The sequence below is a fragment of the Diprion similis genome, chromosome 7, assembly GCF_021155765.1.
Source record: "Diprion similis isolate iyDipSimi1 chromosome 7, iyDipSimi1.1, whole genome shotgun sequence".
NCBI lineage: Eukaryota > Metazoa > Arthropoda > Insecta > Hymenoptera > Diprionidae > Diprion > Diprion similis.
This window is the reverse complement of record NC_060111.1, coordinates 8,543,970-8,567,159: the sequence shown is the minus strand read 5'-3', so window position 1 is coordinate 8,567,159 and position 23,190 is coordinate 8,543,970. Positions and strand designations below refer to the sequence as shown.

At 34.4% G+C, this 23,190-nt stretch overlaps 1 protein-coding gene across 7 annotated transcripts in view; it reads left to right on the top strand.

Annotated features, from left to right (window-relative positions):
- LOC124408026 (PH and SEC7 domain-containing protein) overlaps positions 1-17,072 on the top strand; it is a 64,729-nt gene extending 47,657 nt beyond the window's left edge. For 3 of the 7 annotated variants that reach the window (XM_046884671.1, XM_046884673.1, XM_046884668.1), the window contains 2 exons: positions 597-772; positions 8,975-9,357. In XM_046884671.1, coding sequence (XP_046740627.1) covers positions 597-772; positions 8,975-9,038 — 240 coding nt within the window. In that variant the 3' untranslated portion in view covers positions 9,039-9,357. Of the gene's footprint in view, positions 1-596; positions 2,122-4,735; positions 5,413-8,974; positions 9,358-16,182 lie in introns of those variants that run through there. The other 4 variants (XM_046884667.1, XM_046884666.1, XM_046884670.1 and 1 more) reach the window with 3 other exon arrangements.
- The last annotated feature ends 6,118 nt before the right edge of the window (positions 17,073-23,190 follow it).

Sequence of the window (23,190 nt, the reverse complement as noted above, 5' to 3'; positions counted from 1 at the left end):
TTCAGCCTTGCGCCTTTCTTTATGGATCTTTATAAAATTATTCTTGTATCAATCGCAAAACAATTTTGAGTCCATCCTTTTGAAGCACCGGGAGTTCTTTACCTCTGTGGTAATCATAGTTCTTCGCAGTGGTCTTCCCACTTGTCTCCTGCAATTTCATTAATGCTGGAACACCTTACTCAAGTAGTGAGACTGAGGGATGAATTAGATAGTTCTGCCACCCTATGGGATTTAAATTTTGGCACTCCAGTGTAAAGGCAAATATTTTTTATATCAAGCCATTTATCTGGACCATCAGACGCTAATGGATTGGCCAATTTCGAAGGGCTGTAATTCACAAATGATGAATTTCCTATGAGATATAAGATTTTCATAAGGAATAGCCCTGGCTCACCTTGTAAATTAATGAAAAAATGAAAAAAATTTCCTGCCCCTATAAAAAAAGAAATAGTCGGCCCTTATATTCATCTCTGGTACGCCCTCTTATTGTTTTAAGCCATCACCATTCAGCTAAATTAAGTGTGAAACCCGAATGACCCTGCACTTTTTGAAAAGAAAATTACTAAATAATCTTATGAAATAATTTTATTTTTCAGTTGAAGAGGTATAAGACCTACGCATACTTGCTGCGATCACGGTTGGCCTTTACGGATGTGGAACCTTCGCTGGTCGAAAGCAGTATCGGTGAGGTTGACGAAGGGACTGGAAACTTGGCTAATACTGACATAGCACTAGTACCGCCGCCTGTTCCGGATCGACTACCTACAAATAGGTACAGTTACAGGGCTGCAATTTACAATCGTAACTTACTAAATGATGAAGATTGTGGGGAGAACCTTGGTTGATGGGTAGTGGGTGTATTTATTCTCAACATGCATTTCATTGTATTATTTGCTTATACAGACATGATTTCACGTTTGACAGAAAATTAACTAATATATGTAGAGCCAAGAATGGAGAAAGCAAATCATTCACATGATGATGTAATCCAAACAGGAAGCATACTCTGCCAAGTGAATCAACTCTAATCAAGCGTGACTGTTTTCATTACCAATCACTTACATCGGGCAATACTCTGACTGAAGTATCAAAGCATCAAAATCCTTGGGAAGTCGGAAGCCTTTCCTCCGTGTTTTTAGTAAAGTTATTAATGTTTGCAAAAGAAATCTTAACAAAATGAATTTAGAAATTTTGTATCAAGATGCAAGTTTCGAATTTTAGATTAATCAAATGAGCAAGAACGGACTATAATTATAGTGATTATAGCAGAATACATATAGCAAATATTCAACAGAAAATCCTGGTCGAGGCACACTCAATGCACCTGCAGCAACACAATCACATTTGTTACATGAATCAAACACAGTCAAGAACCTTAACTACTAATCTCGACTCGTACATTAAAGTAGCATTTCGTAAAAATCGGTGGGATATAAGCTGCAAACTCATTTTGTATAGCTTGCGATCGTACCTGTTTTTACAAGATATGCTGATTGCTAACTCTGAAACTATAGAGTCGGTAGTCCTCGCCAATTGTCTTTGATTCACGTAAAATAGGTATCTAAGCGTGTGTGCGCGAGTGTACTGAGTCGTCTTGACTGGCCCTTACCCAAATATTTCCCATCGAGTTTATTTCTGTGAGAACTAATGAATTTTAAATAGACAAAAAATTTAACATCTCTCTCCACAGTACAGTAAACTGACACAGTAAACAGAATTATTTTATATTTGAGATCAGTCTGTACTGTGTGATGTGGCGTTCGACAACCCTTACAGAAATTACTACTACAGTACTATTGATGTACTGTACCGTTGATGTGTCTTGTATTTTCGCCACTGCTGGAGAACTCTCTATTAATGAAATGCTGCACTCTTTGCCTTTGTAGAGAGTACGCAGTGACCTCCCGCCACTTCCCGGCATTAGACATATGTATATGAGAAACTCAGCGACTGACAAGGAGATACCAGAAAACGCCAGTCGAGTTTCGTGATGAGACTTCGCATGAAAGTAGCGGGGACAGGTACAATTAAGACCTTAGCTGGTTATATCTTTTAAGGCTTAATGAGCGAATATTAGAGTTGTTAGTCCAACGGTTAGTACTTCGATCTCCCACCTGTGCGTCCCATGTTCAGGTTTCGTACTGGTTTTTTTTTTTTTTTATATCCCCCATTTCAATTGAACAAACAATCGACAATTTTTTCGATTTACGTTATTTTGTTAAGACATAAAGTGATATATGGAATATTTCGAATCCAGTGCTTGCTATGATAGGTATGAGTATCAAATAAAACGTGCTGCTTTATTATCACGAACTTATACAAACGTAAATTTATTTGTACATGCATATGTACCAAAGAGCCAGTAGGAGATTTGAACATGGGATGAGTGAGACGAAGTTCGGAGTACTAACTACCCGGTTAACAAGTTTGATGATCACTTGTTAAACTCTGAAAAATATAACGAGGCGCAACAATTTCCAGCCATCAGTACTCGGAACTAGTCGCGTTTATACCCAATACTTTCATGAGAGGTTTGTCCTGAAACTCTATTGGCATCTGCCAATGTCTCCTTCTGAAAGTATGAACCATCAGTGATTTGAAACCAATGCAAAATATTTATTGTAAAATTTCACTACGAATTCCAATACCTATTACTGATGAAATTAGCATTAGTGAATTAGAACTCTACTGAATCATTCGACACTTCACTAGTTTAATACCAATGCTTTACCAGTTAATGCCAATACCTCAGAATACTCGAGTATTATTCAGAGACTGGTAGTAAATTCTCGTAAGAAAACGAAAATGGTACCGCTGTATTTTAAGAATGAATCACTGAGCAAAGTATGTTTTATAGATCTTTTTCGCAGCACTTAATAACTTCGGTTAATGAAAATTATACAGTGTAGAGTTTATCAAGGAAAATGCAATTTGATTCCGTAATGCAGTTGTCTTTGAGCTATTAACTATTGATGAGAAATTTTTAAGAAACTTTTCATAGCGATGATGACAAGTAACTTGCATCAAACATCGTGCAAACTTCTTTATTTGTTTACAGTGTTTGATAAGCATTTATTAGTACCAGGTGTTCTAAAATCTATTTTTAACAAACGTATTCTAACATATGATGCTCTGCTTCTCAGTACTGGCCCGTCATCGTCATTGTGTTGTGTCAAATAGTTTTAAACAACTCATGCTGTCAAAATAATTTCCAATCATATCGGTCACCGTGTGTATTCAATATTTTATGTTAATTTGTTTACGTAGCCTGAAAATGAGTGGTTTGTGGACAAATCGCTTTCAATGCACTGTAACATCTGCTAAATACACATAATTTGGAGGGATAGAACACCATCATTTTTCATGTTCAACTACTTGTCACTTTTACATATTTTGACTATTTGTAAATTTCACCCACACACAATTTCTATGACACTCATAATACTTCACATAGTTTAAATTGAAAGTGGTTGAACTCTACAATTTTCCACATCGTTAAAAAAAAAATATATGAGTCATTCAATTGTTGGTATTGTAATACCTAACAAATTCATTCCAGTTTCTTATGAATTCAAATATCCAGTAGCTCAATTTCGTTTATAGCACAGTTTATTAAAAATCGCTTTAATATTTGATCGAATCACGCATTATTTAAGTGCATAATATGGCATACCAAATCCAAACAAAGCAATCTCCATAGTACAATCGTAACAGGAATTTATTCACATCATGAGGGCTCGATAGGTTTCTCTATTCTAGACTCTCTTATAATATTATAATTAACTTATTTCATCTGTGATAGCTACTAAATCAAGACTTAAATGTTTATCTGAAAGTACTTTATAAAAGTAATACACCTTTCGTGAAAATGCAAAAATAACATCTCAGTAACCATTAATTGTAAGTATTTGTTGAATCTTCCAACTCTCCACTCTAATATCTTTCTCACTCGGTATTATCCGTATATTTCTTACTGTATACTTGATATTTATTACAATTTTCATGCAAATCCACTTTGTTTAATAAATGTTGGAAAGAAACTTTTAAACAAATAAAATATATTGTAGATACAGTATTGTTAGATTTTTATTAATATTTCATTTATACATAGTACATGTATTAATGGATGCCTATTATGAATAATAGTTAATCCTGAGGTGATTACAACAGATAAATACATAATAATATAGAATTAGAACTTTCATCTTTGACTTTCTTCAAGTTTTCATTCAATTATACATCATACCATCTTTCTCGTTAAAAGTCAATAATCAGTGACAAATAGAAATACATGTTTCTACGCATACAAGGCATTATGAGTATGTGAGGCTTTATGATATTTCTCCCAACACCTGATTGGAAAGTTCGATTTTCGTTGCCTGTGGAGAGTGTAGTGTGCGTAAAGTGCCCAACTTGTAATCAGTGTCAAAAAACTATTGAAATGCCCGATTTTACACATTAAGGCTTTCTTTGGCGCATGCAAATTTCTGAATAACGCAATCTTACACGCTATGTCAAATTACCTTACCCCAATTTTACACAAAGCCAGCTTTTCAAAAAAAAAAAAACATGTTTTCTTTGTTATGATTTACTACCTGAATCACAGACAATCCCAAGGAATGAAGTAACAATTATTCATAAATATCCATTGTTAAAGTAACGTTACTAAGCCTTGTAGTATTACGTGATGTAAGTGGCATCTTCGTTCCTCCTCAAATCAAACTTTCCTTCACAGGTGCTGGAAAAAATTGGATATCTGACTCGTGCGATTACAGCGCTCGCCTTGGCTCATACTGCGATCACACTAATACATGTGCAAATTAAGATTGCAACACTTGCCGTCGGCTTGTGTCACCAACTTTGCACTTGTATTCTTGTGAACGCAGCACTCACTTTATGGCTCATGTTGCAAACATCGCACTCATCGGAAACCGCTTACTTTCCACACTTGTAATACGACATTCTATTTTATATATATGTTTTTGTAATTGATTGGTTTTAGTGCTCTTCTTGCTTATTACTTATCTGGGTAGATTATTTTGCGATCGGAATTGGTTTATTATTGCTAATAATTACGACTATCAATGGTCACTGTTACGCTACAACTTATAGTGATAGTATATGTAATAAAGTGATGAAGGGAGGTAAAATAGTATTTACAATTTTTATGGGAAGTCATTGTTGTACTTTCATTGTACATAAAAACTACAAGACTGGTTTCGTTATTGTTGTTTGGTCATTATTTATCTGTTATTCTAACATTCTAAGTCAAAATATAGTCATTATCAAATAATTCATATATTATTAAACATATTAGCGCTTATTAACTATTATCTTACGAATGTACGTTAATTTCTTTCATTACATGCAGTTCAATCAAAAAACCACAAGTAATGTTCTAGAATTTAAATTTTATTCTTTAAACATACAAATCTTCAAGCATTAATTGTCAGATAAAAGTTCGAAATTTGGTTTCAAAATATTTTCGAAGCACTTCTATACACAAGCAAATAACTTAGTACTTGACGTTTGCTTGTATTACAATTAGGAACAGCAATTATTAAGCTAAATTAAATTTGTTATGGTACGAATTATTTGAAAATTAACATCAACTAGTTTGAATTATTGGATGTACATATCATTATTAAATGTACTTACTGACAATACAGTATAATCTATCATTCAAATTTAAATGCTTTTCGAAGCCTATGAGTTTATTCAAATTTTTTCTCGTCCGCCTGAATTGGCAGCTTTCTTTCATCTTTCTTCATTTATTATTGGAGGAATGCATTGAACCTCTTCTGATGTTTACATTACCACATTTAATTTCTGTACTGCTATATATGATTGAATTGAATTTATGATTGAAATAAATCGTCTTCATTTTCTCAAACTCTGCAACTAGTTCAAGCATTTATAAACCTCAAAGTTGATTGTCAGCTTCTATGTGTATATTCTTTACTGAATTATCACAGTTACAATTAGGCACTTCGCTTTTTGTCAATCTTATGCCGAGCTCAATCCTAATTATTCAAATGATGAACCTAAAGCTATAGCACCTAAAGTTGACAATCGAACATGCTAGTTTTTATTAAATTAAGGCAGTTGAAGCCAATAATAAAAATTGTGTTAAATCTCGTACTCTTATTTCAAATATTAGGCTTCAAACTATGCTGCGTTATTCAATTACAAGTTCAACATATTGAACTGCTAACTGTGACTGCTAGCTTTGGCTTCATAGTTTGCTAATTCATTTGCCATACTTCGTATTGTTTTGTCTGATATTCTAATGGTTGATCACAATTTATATACTTATATAATCTTTTAAAAATTAATCTTACACCTTTTCTGCGTATACATAGTTTTGAATCGCTTCGGTTACTTTATTAAAACGATATTGCTTTTAATGCTATACTGTTTTACTTTCTGCTTTATAATTTAATATCAAGCTAGTTCATCGGTGGAATGACGATAATATCTCCATTCCTTATTCATTAAACAATAGCTTGAAATTTTTTCCCTGCGATGAGTAGGTAAGGATTTCAGCTCTGAAACTACACACAATAGAATTGTTATTTGTAGAAACACCGCGCGGTGTATGTATGTTTTTTAGTTTCTTCCAAAGATGGGATTCTACTCTGTAAAATTAGTTTCAAATTTTCCAATTTACTGCAGCTTTCGAGCGTTACGTTTGTTACAGCTTGTTGATGGAAGAGTATCGAAAACAGACAGCTTTATGGTCTATCGCGCGATAAGTAGAAGAAGGCAAAGGAAACAGCGAGTAAAGCAATGATATGGAACAAAGTACACTGGAGAGTCACTAAAATATACTCGAAGCTGACTGTCTTTACCTACTCTTCTATCAATGTAGCGTCATTATCAATCGTTGAAAATGGTTCTATAGCTTGTTTTTTGCTTATAATAAAGATCTTTTTCACTGTTACAACAAACTACTTCTGACGCCTCGTTATCCGAATTTTATTCACAGAACGTATCAAGTGTATTTTTCGATATTTAATTTTCCTTCAGGTCAAGTGCTAAGTCGTTACGAACTTAAAAAATTTGGGGTAGTCAGGGAATTATAGAGTCACTAGAAAATTGACAGAATGTTTATTCTATGTGGTATATTGTTTTATTCGATTTACGAAACTACAGTTATTTCATACTTTCCTCCAATACTGTGTGCGAAATTTTTAACACAACTTTAAAATTATGCACGCATTATATTTCATATATAATGTGTTCCTGCATAATATTAGTAAGTGCTTTTAAAATTTCATTGAAAAAGTTAACTTTTCAGAAAATTTGGGAAAGTTAAAAAAAAATCGCTAGTTTGAAACGACTCCGCCAACCTATATTTCAAATGCCTCTTAATGAATGCTTTACACTTTTATTTAAACAAAACACTTAAAAATTGAACAATGCTTTTCGTACTATATGTATATTATTTGATATTTATTAAGAATTAAATATTTGTGTATTTCCAATCCGTCATTATATACGAAGTCATTTGTTGATTGCTGAACTGAACACCAACGATATGCCAATGAGGAAATGGATACAGATTCATGGAAGATCAGATTGTAAGCACGTCTGAGGACGTCTGACTGATACGGCTGTCACATTGGTTGAACCCGAGCCACATGTTGACCGTTAAATTCCCAAGCCGTGCGGTCATTGATGCTGCGACAACGCTGTGATTACATTATGAGAATGACCGCCCGGTTAGGAAACTCAATGGCCAACACGTAGCTTTGGCTTCAAGCACGTAACAGCCGTTTCAGACGATCCAGGGGTGTTCTCACGATCTAAACTGCTATGAATCTCTGCCCATTTCCACATTACCATATACTTATTTTTATCTAGTTGATCAACTTTTTCGTATTCGTCTAATGATCTGAGAATTTTTAATATGTTATTAATCAAGACTAATTTTATTAAGATCACATTTTGACATTTTTTATCTGAACTTTTTATCTTTAAGTATATATAGCACAAAAGTTTCATCAAGTGTACCCTTCGTGCTAATACGAGTGAATTCCCTTGAAAGACTTGAAGGATTTGCTGCATGTAATCCTCATTGTATTTATTCCACATACGACTTCTCTATACAATTTTGATAGTTCCAAATATTTCAACTCCCCAGATTAAATCACATTTTTTATACATTTCAGCTTCATAAGTAATATCAAATGAATTTAGTTAGTCAAGGAATATCGCTCTTTATCTATAAACATCCTGGTTTCATTATTCGTACCTTACTGAAAATGTTCACGTGTCAAATCATATAATGTTTAAAAAGAATTCAGTATGTAATTTATTTTGCAAATTCGATAAGATATATAAGAAATCACATAATGAATTACAAAAGCACAAATCACCAGCTATACCAGATCAAAAACAATATAACCAATTATGTATTGAACTATATCAATTTTCATCTAGTATATCAGATGATTTGTGCTTTTGTAATTTATTATGTGATTGCTAACATAATTCATCGAATTTACAAGATAAATCATGTCATAAATTAAGCGCTAAATTTTTTTGAAAGATCTTATGATTTAACATAGTCAAAAGCTGGGTTTCAAAATTAATCGACATGAAGTTTGGATTTTCCAAACAGTCTTATAAAGAGTTTGGATTGTTTGGCCGTTTACAAGATGAAGACTTAACAATTCAGGGATATTTTTATCGCAGGAAATACATAAATTTTAATATGTTTAACCACTTCGTTTCTGAAAAAAAAATTTTTAAACTTTGTTTCTACCAACGAGCTTTTATTTGGGAGACACAACAAAAATTTGGTTTTGCAATATTCAATACCGTAGTTAGATTTACGAATTTAACAAGAAAAACTGTTGCGTATCGAAAGCTCTGACTTAAGACGACCCTTACATCATCTGAGACGGCTTGACCATATGCTTTTAAAACAGTAAACAAACCTACCAGCAGTTAAAGCGTCAGTTTATAGGTTCTGCGGGGCGTGGTGCTGCTTATGGGGAAGGACTCAAGTGCCCCTAAGTCGCCTTCCCTGAAGAGCAGTCAAACCTTTTTGAGGAACTCTGGTGAAAATCGTCATTGAAAATTTTTCTACACAACTCTTCAGAATACCTCTGCAGAAGACTGTAAATCACTGAGTTTCTTTCGTAACTTCTATGTTTTTATTTCAAATCTTGCAATTTCTTGGTATTTCTCAACATCATTCGATTTTTCTGTCACATTTTTACGTGAAAATCTGAATTTTCTTACAATTTATTTGGTACTTCTCTCAAATCCTCACTCTTACATTTCTATATTATTTGCCTACATTGCAAATCAAAAAAGCATTTCTCTAATCTATTATCTGTCTCATTACTTTCGTCTCCTTTTCTATCCAGTTTTAACTTTGTATATATAAATATGAATTAGTTCAACTAGCACATACAAACTGAAATAAATTCAATCTGTGATATTGTAGTTAGTAACGTTATTGTGAGAAAGTAAAATTGGCAAAATATGCACACATTTATTATATTATTACAGTTTACTGAATTCCATAATATTCTGAACCAGGAAAATAACCACTTTGTCTAAAGAAATTAATTATAAAATTAAACGTTACTAACTTCAACTTCATTCGAATCATACACAACATGCCTTACATACTTGAAAACTGTGGAAAGTTAGTTAGAAATAATGATTTGAAAGAGAAGAACCAGATGAGACTCTAAGGAAAATTATAATATTCTCAAAAAAATTGACGTGCGCAGAAACTAATTATGGAGAAAAACAAGAGTTTGCAGAGAAAATTCAAAATACCATGTAATTTTTTTTTTTTTTTGTAGAAATTTCTGTAGACGAAACTTGTGGCAAGAAGCAAAAATTGTTTTTGCAAAACTCTATAGTTCTATAAGAAAGTAAAAATTGCAGAGTGACTATCCTACATAACTTTACCATAAAAGGCTGCAGACTTTCAACAACTCATCTTCATCTTCATCTTTCATAAATCCTTAAGTTATGTGCAAATTCTAAAACTACCAGTCGGATGCCAAAATAATTGCCTTTATATTGCTTATCGCTAATTATCTATGCCTGAACGTCTTACATACATGTTTTTTTATGAAATATTCATTCTAGAAGTGTTACAGAATACGATGCAAAAACACTGCAAAAACATTGCTAATATTTTTGAAAAAGCAGCCACGCAGCTGCGAAAATTTACTGTCAATTTCTGCCGTAAGATGAATAAATCACAAAATGAAACCATTTACTAAACTCCTGCACAAGTACGTAGCGTGAAAATATTTCCTGGTATTTAATGTGATAACATTAACAAATCAGTCTCAGAGAGCTGTAATATAGTTGGCAGATAAATTCCTTCTTAAGAGGATGTTACAGTCAGTCCTTATCGACAGAGTAAAGTGCCACTTTTTTACTATTACTAAAGCCTACGCAGTACTGACGTGAAAATGCCGACAGTCGCCGTAATTCTACACGCATTGCCGAGCAAAAATTTCCTCAATCTTTTTTTTCCAGGCGAGAATAACGCCAGGAAATGTATTCCGACAATAAGTGGCAATTCAATTACTGAAACACATTTTTGAACCCCATTGCTGCGTAGATAAGTGACATTCTTACCGACCGTAGTAAGGTAGCGCGTAGCGTCCGAGTTTTTCTTGGCCCTTTTGCGAATCTGGGTGTTTCCATTGAACGTCTTATGGCGGCTGAAGACGCATGATGATGGTCACTTAGCTTTCCCCCCATTTCCCCGCACAAGCTCTTATCTTATGGGGATGTACCCGAAAGAATAGAGTGATTTTATTATTTACATGGTCCGTCAAGGCTGACTATAGCATCCTCTTTAGGTTTTATTTTTCTACGTATTCAGCGAAGAAGGTAACTTATGATTGTTTCACTTTTGCGTGCAAGCATTTTGTGATGTAGGTTCATTTTGGCTCTACAGCATAATTGGGGCAACAAAGGGGTGAAAAGTAATGACCACTTGGTCGCAAATACGATTACTGCTACTGTTTTGGCATTGAGTATAAATTTATATAAAGTGTTAAAAAAAATCGTAAAACATTGCTATATCGATCAGGTCGTTTATGGATATTTAAGATTTTGCAATGATGTTGTAATTTGACAGGATAATAAATAAATACAAGGTATCAAAAATCGGTCTCACATTAAACGAAAATTAAAAATTGAATTTAAAACAACATAAACGAGACGAAAGGCGATAATAATGTTTCTATAAAATGTCTAACTTCTGTTTACGTAAATTTCGTTGTACAACATTTCATGGTTTCGGATATTCGTGTTTCAAATATCTTCGAAATCCATAGGCGTGTAGTTTTCGGTTGTATTAACTCACCATCAAAGTTTTACTAACAATAAAATCGTTACGATGGTTGATAGACTCCCTAGATCTCCGAGAAAGCGAGGCGACGCGTTTTCACCAGACTATTAATAACTTCGTAGTTCGTGCTCGATTTTGCATACATTAAGGTGGTTCCCCCGCTGAGGAGCCAAACATGGAACCCAAATAAAACTGAGAATAACCATCTAATTCTTATTCAAACAACATTTACATGACTGATAAATTTGATGTAAATAATATTGTGCTGATTACCAATGAATTTGAAGAAAAAATTACAAGATTCCGGGTTTTTACGTTCTTGAAAGATTCGAACTGTGGCAACGCTGCCATTTTTTTCACTGTCTAATCATCGGACCGTTTCCGCTCCACATAGTACAATGCTTTTCTATAATCTATTCACTGCTTCTATTTTCAAAAGTGTATCAACAGTTTTATTCTTATATTGATACATATCTTATTCTTATGTTGATGGAATGTATAGGTGGTATACATATATTATACACTATTACGAATTTTAAATCATAGTGACTTTGGCAAGTTTCTAGGTGCTCACGACAAAACGCGTTTTGTATACTTTTTCCTTACTTTATTAATCAATATTTCTTCATAAGTTGCGATTACCGACATCTTTTCTGTAATCTATAGAATCCTGATATTTCGAAGTGAGTATACCTCGTTTGACAATTATTTTATCGTCTGAGGGTAACTCTACTGAAAATTATTCTGTGATAAGTCACGTAATGTTATGACCGAAATTTGGATGTATTTTATCATGCAATTTAACATGTGAATACGGATCAATACATAATAAATCATGAAGTATAGATTAGAAAACAAAATACATAATTAATCATATGACAAATCATGGGTTTCGGTAAATGATTTGTTGTGTATTTTATCTCATAATCTATATTTTATGATTTACCATGTGATTTGTTATATATTAATTAAGGATTGATATAGGATTGGTATAGGAAAATAAATCACTACTGCATTACTGAATAATTTCGCAATGCTAAAGTTCAACAACAACAGTGTTTCTGTTGTCATTCATTATAAAATATTACTTGAATCCATAGAAAACTTACAAAATATAGGTATAACTATAGGGTTTCTGCCCCTGCGCGCCTCACTTTGCCACGGTTAATAAAGCTTTAACAGCATCTGCCCCATTTGTATTCATGAAACGCTTCGAATCGGCAGAAGATTGGATCGATACCCGATGCGATTCATTACCTACGATGCAACTTTTATATTCCTGCTAATTGTGTGTAACGCGCGTATTAAATAAGCAGCAGGATACTACCCTAAGTAGACAGTTACCATCCGGGATAATTTCGATCGTTTTTCCTTCCATTTCACTGATTTTAATCACTTTGAATATTAATTTTTTTTTTTTCAAATTGAGATATAAAATCATCATGAAAATATTTGAATAATACGGCGGGGGAGGGAGGGGGGGGCCACAACGGGGTACTTAAGGAAATACTTCATTTTCGAGGACTCAAATCCGCTAATTTTTTTTTTTTTTTTTAATTGTAACCAAAGAAAATAAAGATGACTTTCAAATGTCAAGGGAAAAATTTTTTTTTGAAAATTCAAAATAATGCTCAATAATGTTTATAGAAGTCATTTTTGATTATTTGAAAAACATTTTGAAAGTTTTTTTTATATCATTTTAAGGGTACCCCATATTGCCCCCCCCCCCCCTACTCCGTTTTTTGCCCGCCCCTCCCCTAAAAAGAGAAAGACTTTAAAAAACAACTTCATAGCGTTGTCGGCACGTTTTAACTAATCAATCAAGCTTCTCGAGTTTTCCCTGATCTTTTTATACATAGAGATTATAGTTTGAGTACAATTCAATTCGCAGCTGTGGTTACAAAAAGTAATCTATAACTTACTTTCGTGATATGATGAAAATTAGATATAGAAAGTATTTTCCTTAAGACATGTACATATTTCAATAGATGGAATAGTGTCTAATAAATATATATATATGTATATATATATACATATTACTAGATTGTTTCATCTTTCTAATAATATTCAGTACACAGTTATTCCAAAGCCTATGCAAACTAACAGTATTATTATAGTTAGGGAGGATCAATCTACTACTTTTTGCGAGTATAAAACATAATGCTAGGATTAAGGTATCACAGACAGTATATGTTGATCTTGTGATAAAGAATAATCCAGAAATATCTTTTTGCTAACGAATCGATCGTAAGGTGTTGTACATGCATGTACAATAAAATTTTTGGAAATCAATGAGCTCGAGGCATTACAATTCGAATAATTAGTTCAGGAAGAAATTCACCATTAAAATTACGACGAATTGTGAGTACTTTTCAAATTAATCAATCTCGTGATGAATTCGTCTACGGTTTCTCAGGATGGCGACATACCGCGGAACGAAACGAAGTAACACTGTGTGTTTTTCCATCTAAATTTATATATCGAAGATGCATAATTTTTGGAACCTTTGGTCGTGAAACCGTCCAAAATTGCATATGTTTGGTGAAATAAGGCCAGGTAATCCTGAATTTTTTAACACGGAAAGGGAATTTTATTTAAGCAAAATTGTCACCAGTCTGTTTTTTTATACCGAAATGTCACACTCAGAATATTATTCACACGAACGTCCCTGGTTTTATAATTAGTCGTTTGTTCTGGAGGCTAATATATTATTAGCACTGAATTTATTTCTGATATGACACCACTGCCTTGCCTGGATCGAATGTAAAAATTGTACCTATCATAATAAAATTAGTGAATGTATTCGCTATCGATGAGTCATGTCATGCACGTAGGTAATATCCTGTATTTATGGCCACAGTCAGAGATGACGTGCAGCTGCTTTGTGACTATTTATTTTTATTAAAAAACCGGAAGATTAACATCTTGTTGAAGATTGTAATATAATTATTCTACAGAGTGATACAATCTTAATGTTATTTCGTTTTGATTCATTGATATCTGTTGAAAGTCTGCTTTTTAGAGTTATGCGGACTGATTATTCTATATCCGTCTAGCGTAAATAATGTCTTAGTGATTGGTTCTGTAAATCGTGTACCTATCGTTACCCTGTTTTTGCCAAACATATTAACTTATTTTATTAAACGCACTTGATTGTACCTAAAAATTCCATTTCCTATTATTTGTTTTTATGTTTTGGTCAGCTCTTGATATATTCTCGATATTTAACTTAATGCAAAAACATTATTATACATATTATATATTATTATATATATATATTAATGATGATCAGTTCCTGTAATTAAATTTGTAAAATATGTGGATAACATAATGCAATTCTAAGCAAAGAGAAAGTATGAATGATAATAAAAATAAACAGTTTCTGGATTACGTAATATATTGAATTTTTGGATTCAAACCCAAAACATGGATGCATCCAGCATGATTGAGTTTTGAAAGTTATCTGTAATTCCGTAATGCACGAAATGATAGAAAGCATGACTTACTTTGATACATTAATTCCGAGTTCGCAGACATGCATTGCATACGATTTTACGCTTACGTTTACTTCGTATAAAAAGAATAATTAATAAAATCGTACATTTTTAGCAACTTCGATAATACTGGCATGAAAGTCCCGAAATTGCTGTGATTTCGTGAAACGTACTCTCATCAAAATCGCGTTTAGTTTCAGTAATCTGATCATACACTTATAAACATTTTTTTTCTGTTCACTTTTCTTCTTGTATGAAATTTATAGATATATGTGTAATGATAGACTCACCCTAGATAATTCTTTAGTAAATTTCATACATTATTTATCAGATAAAATACCAATTCAAAAATTAATTCAATGCAAATTTAAATCCGTTTATCTCATCATATTTCAAATACCCAAATAGCATTGTGTTCCCGAACAAAAAGTTTCAGTTATACGTTGTATTTGTATTCAAAGCACCTTGAGTGCAATAGTTTTGAAGGACAAATAACTTGAAGGAAAAATAGGCCAACATATGGAAAACCAAGAGCATGCAATTAAGCGAAACGTTGAGGTACAATAAGTTTTTGGCAATCTGGGATTGGATTTTGCGTTGGTAAACATTTTTCTATCTAGTTCCTAGCAATCTCAATTACGAAAATCACATTTTGGCACTAATTTCCTACAATATTATTCTTCAGAAACAATTCGGGCAGGCATTCAATTAAACAAAAGCTATCTGGGTATCTAAATTTATGAAGTCCTTGTAATTACATATTCTCTGTTTTACACTTTCCGTTGGACAAATCTGAATCAATGTAACGTATAAATCAAGAGGATTAGAGACCAGGGAGACCGAACTCGGGTGGTGGGAGTAGGCCTGTATATAACAGTTGCCTGGCAGCGCTGTTAAGCGCAGAATACTTGCGCAATGCGGTACTGCGCAATCGAATAATTCAAAATAATTCAAGTCTCTCCCTCTAGCTTGAAACAGATGAATATCGAGATGCGCAGTATCGGATTGCGCAAGTATTTTACGCTCAGCAGCGCCGCCAAGCGGCTGCTATTAGTGGCCCACCTCAAACTACGGGTTTGAATAGGAGTTCGGTCTCCTGGTCACTCCGGGTCTCTAGTCTTTTTGGTGTGAAATTAAGTTTAAAAAATTGTATGAAGGTAAGAAAACGGTGTCCCCAACGTATAATATTTTGCGCTGAAATAATGTAGAGGATGCCACTAACACGTAATGATAATGTTTATATAAATATATCGAATAGCATGTAACGACACGATGCATGAAATGAATTATAGTATTTTGTGCGATGTAGTAAAGTAATGAAGAATGTTGATCTGTTGCATGCCACAGGGAGGACCCAGTGATGACCTGATTCTGAGCAGCTTCGACACAAGTAACGCTATTTCGTCACCCTCGTCAAGCTGAACTGGCCTTATTCTACTAGCGCACTGCAGTCATCATCCATTGCATACGCGAGGCTGCATTTTCTATTACATTACCATAATAATATACAAACGAGATATCACAAGTCGATATTTTCATTCTGATTTCAGTTGAATAATACTGATAGCAAAAATCAATTACAAACTTTACGACGTTGTTGATAAATTGCGTAGCGTAGAGGCGCAGTACAGTACAGCTGTTCAGAAACGATATCAACGATATCATGTACGTGGTTTCACTTATTGCGTTTCTATGACTTTTTACAGTAAAGGTGACTTTTCGAGATCAACAAACGAGATACATCACCGCTCACAGACGCTCTGTGGACACATCGTATTTTGTTATCCGGAAACTTTGAAAAATGGCAAGGGATCATAAAACTTTAATAATAACAATTTATAAATATCAGTCCTAAGCGTTTTTTAGTAAAATACTTCGGTATTGCATAATTAGACTGTGATCGATGTATGAAAGGAAAATTGACATGGTTGCAGAAGCCTGAATATTTATTTTCTCTATGTAATATTGTCCTCTTCAGCGCATTCAGTATAATGTACTCAATGACGTTATCGAAGATACCCTTGAGTTGAAAATAAAATTTTATAAACCATAATATATGGGTAAAAAAATGTATACTTGAATTCATTATTAAACACTATCAGAATATAAATACTACAGATTACACGAGAAAATTAGGTATTAGGTTATGTCTTACAGATATGGTTGTGTGACACGTTTGTATTCTGATGAGATTGGAGTTGGCTCCAGAAAATATTTATGAAATTTCAGTTAGTAATGTTAATTTTACGGTTTTATTGAATAAAGACTAGCATTTTGCAACTTTAGAATAATCTTACAGGAGTAGGATTTCCAAAAGATACCAGTATTGTTTTGCTTTATTTTGGTAAACTGAATTTAGAAAATATCGTGCTCTGTGTCGCTGTACTGGAGCACATACTGATGTTTATTATATGATATTACTATGTGAATATTCTACTTGTGGTACCTCGTTCGTGTAATTGTATATATTTTTTCTGCAGACACATTATTTTATTATCACAAATATTCTTATATCGACATTGTTCATTTTCCCTTCCATAATTATAAAATGTATAAATGCCAAAGAATTGCATTTAATTACTTGTACTTTGCTGACTATCTCATTATTGTGTATATATTTATATATACTTGTTAATCATGACGAATCAATTTGTTTCGTAATTTTTATATGACTTTGTATATGTGCTTCTTTAGCAATACCTAAATTACGATTGTTTCTAGTTCAAGATAATGTAAGAATTTGGTTTAATTTGCTATATTAGCACCATAATTTTGTTGCATTCTTTCTTGGTGTTGCGAAACGTTGGCAACGAATATTATACGCACGTTAACATGTACAAAGTTCTACGCAATTCGTTCAATTACATTGACAGAAATTTCAGAAAGCACTACGTATTTTTATCACTTACATCAAACGCTGGAACTCGGTAGTATGTGCATTCTAGGAACTCTTGAAGTAAATCAAATTTACCCCGAGCGTTTTCTGCCGGATTCTAAAACTTGAAAAGGTAAATTTAACATTTTTGTTTTGGACGAAGTTTAATTGACTACAATCTTTTCTTGTTATTATATTTTATTCAGTTTAAGAAAATATTGACAAATGTAGGCAAAAACATTTAGATACTATGTACAGTTCATACATTTATATTTTATTTCAAACCGCTGACGTTTCTGATACCCTACCGAATTTATTCTATCATTTTTAGTACTATGCTGTTGTTCTAACACAATTTTCACGAGCGGTAATGGCTTCTAACTCACCTTTAAAGAAGAATTGTGCAAATTTGTAACAGTGGTATGATTAGTAGTAGTTCATTTATAATCTATTCAAAGTGGTTCATTATATAGTTAGTGCACTGATTGTAAGCTGATAGATAAATCAGAATTATCAATTATCAAGCATCATCACAAATCTATTCATACATTTATATATATTCGTTTTCTGTGTAATATTTCTATAAGACTGAATGAAATGTCAGACGATGAAGAGATATAGTGTAACTGTTTCACCAATATGAAAATACATGACATGATCTACGATCTTGATCACTTTTCGATCAAAGGTAAATTGAACCCTTGTAGGCATGAATGGAACGAAGCCCTGAGTAGACTTGGACCTTTTTTTATAAGGTTACATATGCTGTTTTTCGCAACAGATGTCCAAGTATATAATTTTTTTTTTTTCGCTCAATTGTCAGAAAGATATTCGTCGAATACTTGATTCAGAAATTGTACCTTCGGTACAATTTTTTGGCGAAAATAACGTCCGAGAATTCTGGGTTCAGGACACGAAGAAAAACATTGTTTTTTACTCTATTTGTTATGCGAGTTGGAACTGTGGCGCAAAATCAAGAAGCCCGCTATTGACTCTGTACTTGTAACTTTATTTAAACCTTGCACTGGTTTTCGGCGCTTGTTCAATATCATTTGTTATTTTACGCAAAACAAAATGACGGCTAGAACAGCTAGAAGTGTAATTTCACATTGAAATAGATTCTAGTAACGGAGAATTTAGTCCGCAAAACTCGCTTATACGTTCGTACATTTAGTGCTAAAAAATGGGTACGTATAGCTTGAAAAGTGCACGGCCTAGTTCTCGAAACCATTTGAAGATTGCAGCTGTTATGTGAGTAAAGCTCATCAATGCGGAGTATGGTACATATGGATGCGCGTCTTGTCACGTAAAGTGTTACACAATTTTAAAAAATATTTCAACCATTGTAACTACTATTTAAACATAAATTTATAGAGAAACACTTGTTCACAGAAACCCACTGTAACCCTGAAACAACATAAGCATTTTGAAAACATGCATCTACAGCTTCCACAGGCATTCACCGTTTTTTTTTTTTTTTGTTTTTTGAAAATACAATTTTCGATTTAAGTTTCTGTTCCATCCATGTCTTGAATTGTTCTAACAGTTTCCTTAGTGTATCTGAGACATTTCATATCAAATCAGCCACTTTTCACAAAACGGCGTTTTGATTTTCTCGAAAATTCGATGTGCCATTTCTAAGAATTGTACCTACCAATGGCACGACATGCATAAGTATTGAAAGCTTGTCAATTCGTAGTACCATTCTTGAACTATCCATCTATACTGGCACTTTTACCTCATGGCAAAAATAAACGGACCCCTCTTTTACGCATTCGTTTAATTTTGACTACCCTGACCAACGATATGAATGTATATAGAATACATCATGAGACTCGGTAGATTTTGCGTACGTTAATAAACAATCTGGTCTTGAAAAAAAAAAAAAAAAAAAAAAAAATGTAAGATGACAAGTACACTGGAATACGACTTTTTATCACTTGGTTGTTTGATATTGTGTACTATAAAATAGATAGCAAAAAGTTGAGTCAAGCCGAAAAATTAAAAGCTAAATAGAAATCATAAAGTATACAACCTAAACGTCTCACAATTACAAAGAATAGAAATTTTCTACGCTACATGATGACAATTTACGCTACATGGTGACATTTTTCTAAACTTAAAAGGGTGCCCAATCGATTTCGACTATAGCGTACATATATACAGGGTGGCCCAGTACGCGTGGACCACCAGGCACTGACGGATTCCTTGCAAATAAATGATACTGAAATTACTCTTGACATTTTTTTTTAAAGCAATGGCTTTTGAGTTAGAGCCGTTTGCAGTTCACCAATCACGGCGCGCGAGCCTAGCACAAGGCTAGCGTACGCTGCATTCGGGCTTAGCTACACTAGCCTCGCGCATGGCTCGCGTGCTCAGTCCCATCTAAGCCGTGATCGGTGGTCCGGTGGTCCCAGTGGTCCGCGCGTGCTGTACCACCCTGTATATCGAATTATCAGAGTCCACGAATCCTAAACGCAAAAAGCGACATAATAGCCTTATTCTATATACAATTCTGAAAGAAAACACATCAACACATTTTCATTTGACGCGAAAACGAAGAAATGGTATGAATTCTACAAATTTACTGTTGCGATATTTTTTGAACGCTTTGAATTTTTAAAAAAATTTTCACGATTTTAGATAATGCTGGAATCGATTTGTGAGAGTATAATATAGCGGTTCTGGATTTAGTTCCAATTTTCATCATCAGAGGGCGTGACGAAAGTTTTCCAGAAATGAAAAAAAAATTTCGCAAGACTTTTCTTCATTTCTGAAGAACTTTTTTTCATCTTCTGTAAACTTTTTGTCACGCCCACTGGTGGCGGTAATTGGAACTAGATCCAGAGTCGTTATGTTATATTTACTACTACATCGACGTAATTTTGCAAGAGGAATCGATTTGGCGCTGTCCGGATGCGCTGCGAGCAACGGATCAAAAGTTACAGCCAAAAAACGAAAGAGGTATTTTCTCAATTTTCCTGCAGCTGGTCTCTGCGTCGTAATTTCTCCGCTGTTGGTCCTACGCTTTTTTTCTTGTGTTTTCTGAGTTCCTGGGCGTCCAATTATTCTAAAGAGGGTCACAAAAATCGATTCCGAGACGAAAAACTCTCGGCTCCAAAAATTATCAAAAAAGTGACCCCTTTAGATTTTTTGCAAAAATTCCGACGATTCTGAAGAGTGCTGCAATAAATTCTTTCAGGCACTATTCGACGTAATTTTGCGAGAGAAATCGATTGAGCGAAGTCCAAATGCGCTGCGATCAACGGATCAAAAGTTACAGCGAAAAAACGGAAGACGTATTTTCTCAATTTTTCTGCTGCTGATCATTGCGTCGTAATTTCTCCGCTGTTGGTCCGAAGCTTTTTTTATTGTGTTTTCTTAGTTCCTGGGCGTCCAATTGATCTGAAGAGGGACATTCAAATGGATTCCGAGACGGGGAATGCTCGGCTTTGAAAATGACCAAAAAAAAAGGCTAACAGTTTGGATTTTTTGCAAAAATTTCGACAATTCTGAAGAGTGCTGCAATCAATTCGTTCAGGCACTATTCCGACGTAATTTTGCAACAGAAATCGATTGAGCGCAGTCCCAATACGCTGAGAGCAACGGGTCAAAAGTTGCAGCCAAAAAACTGCAGATTTTCATAGTCATTTCTCTGCTGTTGGTCCTACCCTTTTTTTGATGTGTTTTTTGAGTTCCTGGGGTTCCGATTAGCCAAGAGACGATCATACAAATCGATTCGAAGACCAGAAATTTTCGGCTCCAAAGATCGCAGGAAAAGTAAGGCTAACCCCTTTGGAATTTAGCGAAAATTTCGACGACTTTGAAAAGTGCAGCTATTATTTCTTTGGGGCTCTATTCCGACGTAATTTTGCGAGAGAAATCGATTAAACGTGGTCCCAATACGCAGCGAGCAACACCTGTGAAGTTACAGCCGGAAAACTCATGATTATCGTCGTCATTTCTCTGCTGCTGATCCGACGCTATTTTTGATGTGTTTTCTGAGTTCCTGGGCGTTAAATTAGTGTAAAAAGCGTCATACGGATCGATTCCCAGACAAAAGATTTTTCGTCCGAAAAAAATTCAAGGCTAACACCTTTGCATTTTTGACGAAAATTTCGACGACTTCGGAAAGTGCTGCAATTGATTCTTCGGTGTACTATTTCGACGTGATTTTGCGAGAGGAATCGATTATTCGCAGTTCCGATACGCTGCGAGCAACACCTGCAAAGTTACAGCCGAAAAACTGCAGATTTTCATCGCCATTTCTCTGCTGCTGGTCCTAGGCTATTTTTCATGTGTTTTCTGAGTTCCTGGGCGTCGAATTAGTGTAAAAAGCGTCATACGGATCGATTCCCAGACAAAAGGTTTTTCGGCCGAAAAAAATCCAAGGCTAACCCCTTTGCGGTTTTGACGAAAATTTCGACGACTTTGAAAAGTGCTGCGATTGATTTTTTAGGGTACTATTCCGACGTGATTTTGCGAGAGGAATCGATCAATCGCAGTCCCGATACGCTGCGAGCAACACCTGCAAAGTTACAGCCAAAAAACTGCAGATTTTCATCGCCATTTCTCTGCTGCTAGTCCTAGGCTATTTTTCATGTGTTTTCTGAGTTCCTGAGCGTCAAAGTAGTCTAAAAAGCGTCATGCGGATCGATTTCCAGACAAAAAAATTTTCGGCCAAAAAAAATCCAAGGCTAACCCCTTTGCATTTTTGACGAAAATTTCGACGACTTCCAAAAGTGCTGCAATTGATTCTTCAGGGTACTATTCCGACGTGATTTTGCGAGAGGAATCGATTAATCCTAGTCTTGATACGCTGCGAGCAACACCTGCAAAGTTACAGCCAAAAAACTGCAGATTTTCATCGCCATTTCTCTGCTGCTGGTCCTACGCTATTTTTCATGTGTTTTCTGAGTTCCTGGGCGTCGAATTAGTCGGAAAAGCGTCATGCGAATCGATTTCCAGACAAAAGAATTTTCGGCCAAAAAAAATCCAAGGCTAACCCCTTTGCATTTTTGACGAAAATTTCGACGACTTTGAAAAGTGCTGCAATTGATTCTTTAGGGTACTATTCCGACGTGATTTTGCGAGAGGGATCGATTAATCTTAGTCTCGATACGCTGCGAGCAACACCTGCAAAGTTACAGCCAAAAAACTGCAGATTTTCATCGCTTTCTTTCTGCTGCTGGTCCTAGGCTATATTTCATGTGTTTTCTGAGTTCCTGGGCGTCGAATTAGTCGGAAAAGCGTTATGCGGATCGATTCCCAGACAAAAGATTTTTCAGCCAAAAAAAATCCAAGGCTAACCCCTTCGCATTTTTGACGAAAATTTCGACGACTTTATAAAGTGCTACAATTGAATCTTCGGGGTACTATTCCGACGTGATTTTGCGAGAGAAATCAATTAATCGCAGTTCCGATACGCTGCGAGCAACACCTGCAAAGTTACAGCCGGAAAACTGCAGATTTTCATCGCC